The sequence below is a fragment of the Mercurialis annua genome, linkage group LG1-X, assembly GCF_937616625.2.
Source record: "Mercurialis annua linkage group LG1-X, ddMerAnnu1.2, whole genome shotgun sequence".
Classification (NCBI taxonomy): Eukaryota; Viridiplantae; Streptophyta; class Magnoliopsida; order Malpighiales; family Euphorbiaceae; genus Mercurialis; species Mercurialis annua.
Genome location: NC_065570.1, coordinates 13050991 through 13062283, shown reverse-complemented (window position 1 = coordinate 13062283; position 11293 = coordinate 13050991). Strand labels below are relative to the sequence as shown.

The window sequence follows — 11293 nt, the reverse complement described above, 5'->3', positions numbered from 1 at the left end:
TTATTTAAGAATATCCCAAGGTCGTAAATAGCACCGCGTGGTGGAAATTACAATTTAAAGAAATATTTATGACAATATGTCCCATATCTTAAACGTGAATAGGTACAATTTGTACATAGAGACTTAAAATTGACGGGATTGCTGAGTCAGCTAAAAGACATTATGTCTCTTCCAATGAATCCACGTCACAATTTCTCAGAATTGCATAAATGTTCCTCCCCAGTCCCCACTACATAAAACCCACAAAAACAAATCAAAAGCCAGAAAAAAAAAAAAAGAATTACTCATTTCTGTGCATTTTAAGCATACACAACTAATTACATCCATATTTCTTTCCAGTAGAGAAGGAGATCCATCGCTGCAAGAAATGGGTGAAGTACGTCCATTTATATTTTATTTTTATGCATTATATATACCTATTTATAGCTAAATTTTCTCTTTTTTTAACGATAAATTAATATTTCATAATATATAGATCTGATGCTTATGCATTTTTTAGGAGAAGAAAGAAGAAGTGAAAGCAGAAGAGAAAAAAGAAGAAGAAGCTTCAGAAATTGTGCTCAAAGTTGATATGCATTGTGAAGCTTGTGCTAGAAAAGTTGCGAGAGCTTTAAAAGGATTTGAAGGTCTCTTAATCTCTAACTTTCATTTTTTAGCTCAACATTAATATATTACTAATGAATTTAATGTTATTAACTCATGTTTAATATATATATATATAATAATTAGTACTATTAAAGATTAGGTCAGAAGTATTTTGTTTTCTACATATTAAAAAATTATTATTAAAGTTTAACCGGAGGTACTATCTTTTTACCATCTTTTACTAGAAGTCCTTATAGTAATCTAATATTTCTATTTATCTAATCTTTTATTTTCAAGCTCCTTGTGTTAACTATATAAAACAAAATTGTAAGTTGATGGATTAGAAGAAAATAAATAAGAGCATGCAAATTAAAAATTAGACAAATAGGGAGGCTGAAAAAAATTATTTGTACAGTTGAATTTTTTTGAACGAAAATGGTAAAATATAGTAGGAGTTTTAGGATTGATTTATTAGCTTTTGATGACTGGAATGACCGTGATTACATAAATACTTACAAAAACAGTAATTTTTTTACACTAAACAGAAAAAAAGTACTTTTAAAAATACTCAATTCTAATGAGATAGTATAAATGAATATAAATTTTTTGGGCACAGGAGTAGAGGATGTGAGCACAGATAGCAAAGGCAGTAAGGTGGTGGTGAAAGGGAAAACAGCAGACCCGCAAAAAGTATGCGACAGACTCCAAAAGAAAAGTGGAAAAAAAGTTGAATTAATTTCACCTTTGCCTAAACCGCCGCAAGAAAACAAAGAAGAGGATAAAAAAGAAGAACCAAAAGAGGAGAAAAAGGATGAGGTATATAATTCATTTCATGCATTATATTCTTAACTTAATTGTCTACATATTTTCATATACACACAGTTTAATTTCTGAACATAAATTGATTTAAATTTTAAAAAGAAAACAACATTTTCATAAATTTATGTGAAAATATAGTACTACTTAATTACTGAAAATTATAACTTGTTGGATTTTAAAATAAATAAAGGGTCAACCCGCTCTCTAAACTTGTGACACGGGGTCATATAATCTAATTTATATTTTTTTGAGCAACTAATCACAAAACTCTTCAATTTTGTGTCAAATACCCATAATTATATTTTTAAAATGTGTAAAATATAAATCGGAGGCGAGAAATGCAAAAAAGTAATTAGATATTTCCCTAATTGTTGCGACATAATTATTCTAAATCTATTTTTTAAAATAAAAATATAAATTATGGGGTAATTTGACCCAAAAATGAAGAGTTTTGAGGTTAATTGCTCAAAAAAGTATAAATTGGGTTAGATGACTCTGTGTCACAAGTTCAGGGGGCACGTTGATCCTTTTTCATTTTAAAATTTATACTTAAATCGCTGCATAACGTCAAGCGTGAAGTTTTTTTTTCTCGCAAATGCCCCTGAGGATGAATGCGTTTTTAATAGTAAGATAAAAAAATCATCTCCATGACAATTAGAAATTAACCAATCTAAAATACTCCTAATTGAACTTCTTTAAATAATTAAAAGTAATTTGAACTCTTTGAAAAAAATAAGAAATGATAACTTTTAAAGGTTCAAAATAGAGCATTTATTAAAATTTTGCAGAGGGAGAGGATAATAATTTGTCGTATAGTTCGAACTATCATTAGTACTATAGTTTAATTAAATTTAAAACCATATAATAAAAAAGTGGGTTATATTAATTATATTTGATTGTAACTCTGGAATTACAATACAGTGAATAGTTTTATGTTGCTGACATGAAAGTAACGAAACATGTCAGAAATACAGTCCCATTTTACGAAATTAATTAATTTGTCTTCCGTTTAATTTGGTACTTTGACCCCACTGTTTCTCAACTTGCACTGCCTGCCTTATCGTCACGGATTTTTTTTAAAATTTTTTCTTCTATTTTTAAGAAAAGGATATATAATGCTTTATACAATTAAACTTTTAATTGGACTTGATAGGATGCTTTCCTAATCGATTTAATCATATCAGTTGGCCTAATCCAGTATTAGAGACATTATTAGCAATTGACAAATTATGTTTTCAAAATGATTAATTATAATGTATATTATTTATAATTATTAAACTTGTATTATATTTCAACCGTAAAATTAGTTATTCACTATATTTAAAATAGCTTTTAGTCTTAATTAAATTTTATTTTAAAACTATTTCTTAAAATTTATCATAGTAATTGTATTCTATGAGATGTTTTTAGTACTTTTTGACATTTTATAAAAAATTTACATTCAATTTTTATTTAAAATAAGTAAAAGTTGCATATACGCTTTTAAACTTTTGATACATAATATTTATACGTTTAATTTCTATCTCGATATAATCTGGTACTTTTTTTTAGAGGAATATAATCATGTACTTAAAATTATAAAGATCGTGCATTTAATCTTTCAAACTAAACGTGTCTATATTTTTATGGAAAAAGAGTCATCTATGTACTTAAGGTTTGCCTCAAGGATCAAGTAAGCCCTCAACGTCCGGAAAAGTTCAAATGTGCCCTTAACGTCTTAAAAAGTGAACAATCAGGCTCTCCGATTTTGACAACCAGCCCCCTAACGTCTCATTTATGAATCAAAATTAGGGTCTGGTTGTACACTTTTTAAGATGTTAAGGGCATATTTGAACTTTTTCGGACGTTAGGGGCTCACTTGATTCTATAGACAAACGTTAGGGGCATAAATGACCCTTTTCCCTTGGAAATATAGTTTATTTGCACAAACATTTTTAAGTTTAAGGATTGAATTGCATCAAGTTAAATTTTCAGAGTATATATCTAAAGTTTCAGAATGTCTTTATAATTTTACCCTTATGAAATGTTAAGAATAGAAAACATGCATCCATACGTAACATAGTTTTCAAGATGGTTAATCTATAAAAGGCTTAATTGTTGAAAACAACTTCACATTTACGATTTTGTCGTTTACTGTTCAAACTTTCAAAATCTTAAATCCTAGCGCATTTTTCAATTTCCAACTTCAATTTGTAGCCATTTGTTTAAATTAGATTAAAAAAAAGTTTAAATATATTTTTCATGTTTTGAATTATTGATGATAAAAAAGGAAAATAAGAACAATTCGAAGAGCTATAAAGAGCTTATTTGAACGTTTTTTACACTCTAATTTGAATAAATGGCTACAATTGAATCTAAAATTTGAAAAATGAACTAAAATTGACAATTTTAAAAATTTGGGTCAAAAACGAATTTAAATTTGAATTTATCCGTATATCTTTTCTAGATTGAAGTTTATCATAACAATTGGATAAATCACACCATACAAAATGAATGTACAATTTTAAAATTTAGAAAAAATCAAATGAAAATTAAAGAAGCACATTCAAAATTTCAGTCACCTAACAAAACAAAATGATATACATATTTATATGTTGTAAATAAAAATGTTTATAGATCCTATAATCCTATGCATTCAAGAGATTGAATAATTGAATTTTGACTGTCACACTTATTTAATTGTTAACATCTGACGAGCAAATGCAATTTTTGGTGGCGTGCAGCCTCCTGCTGTTGTAACCGTTGTATTGAACGTTAGAATGCACTGTGAAGCATGTGCTCAAGTTCTACAAAAGCGAATTCGGAAGATTCAAGGTATGTCTTTTTTCCACTGCAATACGGACACTTTATTCAATCTACGTGTCCCGTTTCGAACACTCAATATGTCGAACACAAAACTTCATTTTCACATATAAAACCTTAGAAAAAAACACAGTCCGTGTTCAAGTGTTCCATTTTCCCGTGTCTTTGTCCGTGCTACCTAGGCTGCAACAACTTCAGTACTTAACCAGCCTTGGTCAAGCTACATTTAACTGTAGTGAATTAAAATTAAAGGTGTTTTCCATTATAGGTGTTGAATCAGTGGAGACAGACTTAGGGAATAGTCAGATAATAGTAAAAGGCGTGGTCGATCCGGCGAAGCTTGTGGCTGATGTATACAAGAAGACCAAAAAACAAGCATCAATAATAGTAAAAGACGAGGAAACTAAGAAAGACGAAGAGAAAAAAGAGGCGGAAAAGAAACCCGACGACGAAGGAGAAAAGAAAGAAGAAGATGATAAGAAAATTAATGATATGATGATCAAAAAAAGTGAAATTTGGCCATCTAAAGTTTACTTGGAGTATGCTTATGCACCTCAAATGTTCAGCGATGAGAACCCTAATGCTTGCTTTGTTATGTGACTCATTAAAATTGTTGTATGAACCTCTCTAGCTTGTAGCTAAGCTACCCATGCAATTTTCTATATATGTAACTTATGATGAATATATGCTAATAAGATATTCGCATAACTACCGAATCGTTTAAACATGTATCACTACCACATAAGTGACTTTCAGCAACACTAGCATAGCAACACTATCGATACTGTTGCAATAGTACATATAAGGCAACAGAAAGGCTACGGTTAAAAACCGTTGCAAAGAAATCAACAAAATTTAAAAATTTACAACATAAGGCAACATATATAGAAAACAGTTGCATTAGATTAAGAAAATACAACAGTTTGAATTAATCTAGCAACACTTCTAAATTGTTGCCTTATCTTAAATACAAATTTCTAAAAAAAAAACAAATAATTACAATTTTGATTAAAAGGGGTAAAACTTTTTTTTTTTATAGTCATTTCTTTTAGAAGACAATAATTTTTTTATTAAAAAGGCTCAAAATCACTTACCCAATTTTTATAAAATTCTCGAAAAATTATTTTTAAATGTTTGTTGATGGCTTTTAAGAGATTTATGTTTAATTTTAGCATGTGTCTTCATAAACTGATAATATTACAAAGGACCAAACTTAGGTTTTCTAGATGGAAGGATGGGAGAAACAAATTGAAGCCCAAAACCTAACCTAAATATGAGATAGAAATGGGATAAGAAACTGTCAGTGCCGACGAGAACCGCGCCACTCACTGTCGCCGCGAATGCCGCCGCTTGCTGACGGCGCGAATCGCGCCGCTCGTTCATGACGCAAATGCCGCCGTTCGCTGACGATAACCCCTCCGCTCGCTGACGATGCGAACCCCGGCGCTCATTGCTGCCAACGCCAACGCTCCAAGTTTCCATACAAATATTTGCAATCCACATCGCTATATTCTTATAATTTTAGTGCTCTTTACTACTAGGATTTCTACACTGGTTTTTACTCCATCAACTGGTATAGCTATTTCTGCTTCTAGCTTTTATTATTTTATTATTTTTTATGTTTTCAATCATTTGATATTGATTTTGTTGTTCTTTCATTTTTGCAGTTATCTATGTCTATTTCAAGGAGCAATTTTACAGTTTGATTAACAAGCATATGTCATCACAATTTGTAGGTAAAACCCTAATTAATCAAACGATTTTACATTTTGATTAACAAGCATATTCATAAATCTGCATTTGCAATCAATATCTGAAATCAAGTTGTATGAACTTTGCAATTCAATTAGCAAATCAGTAGTCAGTGAAAACATCATAAAATTTGGTTTGTGAACTTCGCAATTCAGGAGCTTCAGCTTAGTGTTAGTATTATTTGTTGGTTTAATAATAATAGTGTTAGCGCTGATTCTGTTCAGGTAATAATTGTATTGTTGAATTTAAAAGAATTAATACCTGCTAATCTCTTGGCTGGTCCTTCTTCATCCATGTCCTCTTTTCTAGCACATTGTTCTGATTGTAGGATAAGCTATAAGGTGCAATTAATGTGATGTTTACTTCTAATGTTGATTAGATGGTGAATTTGCCATTGCAGACTATATAGTTTGTACAAGTATCTTCAAACTTTAATGGCCTTGGTAATTGTTTCTTACATAATTGCAAGTGAATTTTGTTGTGTTGTGCTGTAGATTTTAGTTTGTCTTGAAAGGTTTCTGATCTCGCGGATATATGGCGAGAAAAATGAGGAAAATGATTTGTTGGATTTGTGAAAATTCAAACTGTTTTAATTTTATCGAGTGTTGATTGTGATTATTGTGACCTTTTTTACTCTGCTAGCAAAAAGCTAAGGAAGATAGTTTTGTCAAGAATGCTTCTACAAACTGATTCGTTTTAAGTAGCATATAGCCAACAAGTAAAGTTGGTGTCATTACATTCATCTAAAACATTATGTATGCATATTGTTTATGGTTTGAGAGTACGAAATGGTGTCCTTCAATTCAATTATGTTCTAACATTCAATTATGTTCTAACATTGTCCGAAAGCTTGTTTATGGACTTTTCAGTGCCATGATTATGTACCTAGTTAGTGCAGGTGAACTTTTTAATCAAGCTAGTGCTAATAAAGAGGAACACTAGGGTTGAAAGTAGTTCAAACGGAATTGCAGGAAAGGTGCGTTCGATTTCGCTGATGTTTGAGTCCAGGTGATTGAAATGAATTTTGATTTCTCTTTCCCTTTGCTTTATTTACTTGTTCTTTAACCTGAATCATATTACGCTTCATAGCCAAGTGTAACAAGACGAAAACCACTTCCTGTACGCTCAGGCATGTTTCTTGACATGGTTACCAAGGTACCCACTCTTGTTTGTTTCTAATTTTGTCTGCGAGTGTATGCTTGTGAGTTGCTTATCCTCTTTCTTGCTTTATAAGTGCTCCAGTTCAACAAATGGTCACTCGCTAACTTGCATTAATCAATGCAAGTGAATTTATGCTTAAATGGTAACTGATGATTTTCTCTACTTGGATTCTGTATGTGTTAGGCGGTATATACTCCGGAAATGTCACAAGCATTACAGCACAACATTTAGAATGGGTAAATTCTTTTGTTCTCAGTACAACTAAATGACTTTTTAATGTGCATCCATAAAGCCTCTATTTATTTCATAATTCTGATCCTCATGCTAACAGAGTATAAAAAGCTTTCTAGGGCTTCTAAAAAATAGCAAAATGGAAGAGTCATAACAAAATGATAGCAATTTAATTGAATTTTTGTTTCCATGATCAAATAATTAGTTAGGCAGAAGTAAGAGAATACTAAAACTAGCGGCCCCTCTTTTATTGCAACCCTAATTCCTAAAAAAAAGAAAAAGGGAGAGAGATGCTGATCCCGATGCTAACGCTGCCGCTCGCTTCCGACGTCGATGCTGACGCCTACGCCAATACAACGCTGCCGACACCGATAATGGCGCCAACGCCTCTGCTCCCTTCCGACGCCGAAACTGATACGCCGCTCATTCCCTGATCTCTCTGTTGCTATTAGGTTACTGTTTTTGTTTCTCTTTAATGGATGATGAATACTATGGTACTGGAATTGTAGGAATAAGGAACATGTGACTATTAAAGGTGCACAAAGCTACTTGGAACTTCTATTTGTTGTCATGTATTATGTGTCGTCACATATTATAATATTTTTGTAATTTACATGTATAATGATATTTTGTTGTCATTCCCGAAACAGATGTTTGATGGCATGGTCAAACAAATTGCAATCTACTTTGATGTTCTGAACATAGCAAAAATTGCCAAGGCTTCTAAAGAAGTCAATATTGCTGAAGTTGGAGCTGACATTGAACTGTTATCAAAGAACTGAATCTCTTTATCACTGTTGAGTAAGTCTCTTACTTCACCTAACTTGGAAATTCTTGTTATGCTCATGATTAGGGGTTTGCTTGATTACACTTACGCACATGTAAATCATTTGGATTAAGTTAAAAGTATTGAGGGCTTCGGGAATAGTTTTTGCCTGTACATTCATCTTCAATGTCGCTGAATAATAATCTTTCCCAATCATATATATATTTGAATTGACTTTTACTTTTCATAATGGAATGGAAAGCATATGACAATCCATATGCATACGAGTTGCCTTATTATTGTGATATTTGTGCAATGCAATCTATTTCAGGTTGATTGGGGATCATTACATGAATGTAACGGCGGAGGAAAAATTGACCATGATTTAGCCTAATATATTAAGCAATATCTATAAGGAATTTACGCATATCGAACCAAATACAATATACTGAATCAAATCAGCTCGCGGTTTTGAAATATTTTAAATTTTTAAATTTGGTTTTTTTTTTTTTTTGGCCTAATGGCAAAAAAAACCCAAACCTTTACGACTTGTTGCAATTATATCCAAACCTTTTAATTTTTGCAATAATATCCAAATTGCATTTTCTGTAGCAATAATAGTCAAATTGATGGCTAAATTTGTTGTTTACAATTAAGATATTAGGATATTATTATGTTTTGATGTATAATAATATAGTAAAAGTCCCCAAAAATGGCAAAAAAACTCAAAAAAAAATCACATAAAAAGTGCAATTTGGATATTATTGCAACAAAATAATGCAACTTGGATATTATTGCAAAAATTCAAAGGTTTGGATATAATTGCAACAAGTCGTAAAGGTTTGGATTTTTTTTGCCATTAAGCCTTTTTTTTTTGAAACTAAATTTGGTTTTGTTTAGTTAAATGTATACAAATTTCAATTTGGTTAAATTTTAAAAAAATGATTTAGTTTGATTTAGTTCAAACTAAAAGAATACCCATAAAATGAAAATTATACCAAATTTTATAAAGGTTTTGTCTAATGAATTTGTTTTATTTAACGATCCACTATTTGATCACACTAAATTGGTGCTGACTAATCTAACGAGTCAGATCTGTATGAATAATTTTATATCAGTTGATTAAAAGTTTGATGGTAACACAGCTTCAAAAATAGCTGTGCTGGATTCCTCAAGTTCTTGCAACTTGTTGCTGGATTAATCAAGCTGCAGCACTCATTCACAATGTGTGTACTTTGGTGGTGTTGGCTATGACACTGCAGACATATTTCTTGGGAAGAAAGTTATGGCAGATCTTACGAGCATGAATTTTGATGGCACACTTTCAATACATTTGATCATGTCATTGAGATGACAAACCTTGCAGCACAGCTAAAGAATTTGAAAAAGATGGTGGACGATTTTTTTCTCGTTTAATTTATCCTAATTTTTTACCTTCTTAGCATGGACCTTTTCAAATTTTGTATAACGCCATTAAAAAAAATATATATGGTGAATGAGTTGGCTAACAAATTGGTTCAAGAAGAGGGAAGGCTGAACCAATAAAGTATTAAGATTTCATAGGCCCACCAAAATTCTAATCCTGGATGGAGCTTCTCCTATCCCAGAGTTGCCTTTTATCTCATCCTGGTTCATAGTCACAATAAGACTAACTGGAATTAAGGTATAAAGATTATAAACTTATACAAGTAGAAAGAAAGGCCATGTTAGCCAAGGGGACCACTAAAAATTCTCAAACAAGAGAACATACATATACCGCGCCATCCGTATTTTGAGCACCAAAATAACTGAAAAGACCAGCTCATCCTATAGTATAAAGGAACACCTCACCACAGGAAGCACGAGTGAAGAAGAAGAGTACACTATATAAACTATATTATCATTAAACTATAAAGTATACCTTTTTTTATCTCTAATATCTCTTTTTATTATACTCTTCTTCTTCTTCACCAAATACTTACTTGAGATTCGGAGTGAGTTCTCGGAACACCCTTTCGAGGAGTTTTTCTAACCGTGTTTTCTGATCTCAGATCCCAAAATTGTACCTGATTCTTCCCATGTTTTCAATGTTTTATAACTATCCTTTTACCCTCAAATTTGAAAGATGTTGGGAATCTCCGAGTTTCCAAACAGTTAGACAGTGAGGAATACCTAAATAGAGAGCAACAACTCCATAATTATATTATTGCCAATAACGATCATATGACGGGAGCACTAGAGGAATCAGTATTAAGAAAATCAACTTACGAGAGAAGATCAACTATTTCCAATGATTATGTACTTTATCAAGCATAATTTGATATTGGGATTGTTAAAGATCTTATTTCATACAAACAAGCTCTTAAAGACGTTAATTCTAACAAGTGGATCGATGCCATGAAAGATGAACTAAAATATATGGCTGAAAATGAAGTATGCAACGTTGTTTAATTGTCTATGGGACACAAGCAAGTCAGGTGTAAATGGGTATTCAAAACAAAACCCTACTTTAATGGAAATATCGAATGTCATAAAGTTAGACTTGATAGCCAAAAATCAAAAAGAAGGTATTGGTTATATTGAGACGTTTTCCCTTGTGTCTAGGAAAGACTCTCTTAGAATTATATTGACATTAGTAGCTCATTATGATCTCGAGTTACATTAAATTCATGTAAAAACCGTCTTTCTTAATGGAGACTTGCAAGAAGAATTTTACATGACATAACCTGATGGCTTCATTATCGAAGGTCGGAAAAACGTGGTCTGCAAACTTAAGAAATAACTTTATGAACTGAAAAAAGCCTCAAGGCAATGGTATCTAAAGTTTCATGAAACTGCTACAGTTTTTAATTTTAAGGAAAACATTCTTGATTATGTATATGCCTCAATATCAGTGGAAGTACGTTCATAGTTTTGTTACAATATGTCGATTGCAGTAGTGACTTGGCCTGTTACATGAGATTAAACGCTACTTATTAGAAAACTTTGAATTGAATGATATTGGCGAGTCGTCCTATGTAATTAGAATAGAGATATTTTATGATAGATCACTTGGAATTATAGGACTATCTCATAAAGAATATAATGATAAAGTTCTAGAAAGATTCGGCATAATGGCATGTTCTTCTAGTGTTGTTCCATTGCATAAAGGACATAAACTTGATCTTGATCAATGTGCGTGGAATGAATTGGAACGTA

The 11293-nt window shown here is 31.5% G+C and overlaps 1 protein-coding gene and 1 long non-coding RNA gene across 3 annotated transcripts; both read left to right on the top strand.

Moving 5' to 3' along the window:
* The first annotated feature begins 227 nt into the window (after positions 1-227).
* LOC126666148 (heavy metal-associated isoprenylated plant protein 7-like) lies at positions 228-4914 on the top strand. Its single transcript, XM_050359139.2, has 5 exons — positions 228-376; positions 500-626; positions 1202-1401; positions 4128-4218; positions 4475-4914. Exons 1-5 carry the CDS (start codon positions 368-370, stop codon positions 4804-4806), a joined length of 759 nt encoding a protein of 252 aa, XP_050215096.1. The 5' UTR covers positions 228-367; the 3' UTR covers positions 4807-4914.
* A 1958-nt stretch (positions 4915-6872) lies between these two features.
* LOC126682375 (uncharacterized) lies at positions 6873-8523 on the top strand. Of its 2 annotated transcripts, XR_007641442.2 has the most exons (5): positions 6873-6966; positions 7048-7113; positions 7303-7885; positions 8001-8151; positions 8448-8523. It is a non-coding gene; the product is annotated as an uncharacterized LOC126682375 (long non-coding RNA). The 2 variants fall into 2 exon arrangements; XR_008790027.1 differs by lacking the exon at positions 8448-8523 and having other exon boundaries at positions 7303-7355; positions 8001-8410.
* The last annotated feature ends 2770 nt before the right edge of the window (positions 8524-11293 follow it).

Bases quoted from the DNA above. Each gene is read 5' to 3' on its own strand.
- LOC126666148 (XM_050359139.2), top strand. The intron at 1,402-4,127 runs GTATATAATTCA...GGTGGCGTGCAG, and splicing joins AAGAGGAGAAAAAGGATGAG to CCTCCTGCTGTTGTAACCGT. The intron at 4,219-4,474 runs GTATGTCTTTTT...TTTCCATTATAG, and splicing joins GCGAATTCGGAAGATTCAAG to GTGTTGAATCAGTGGAGACA.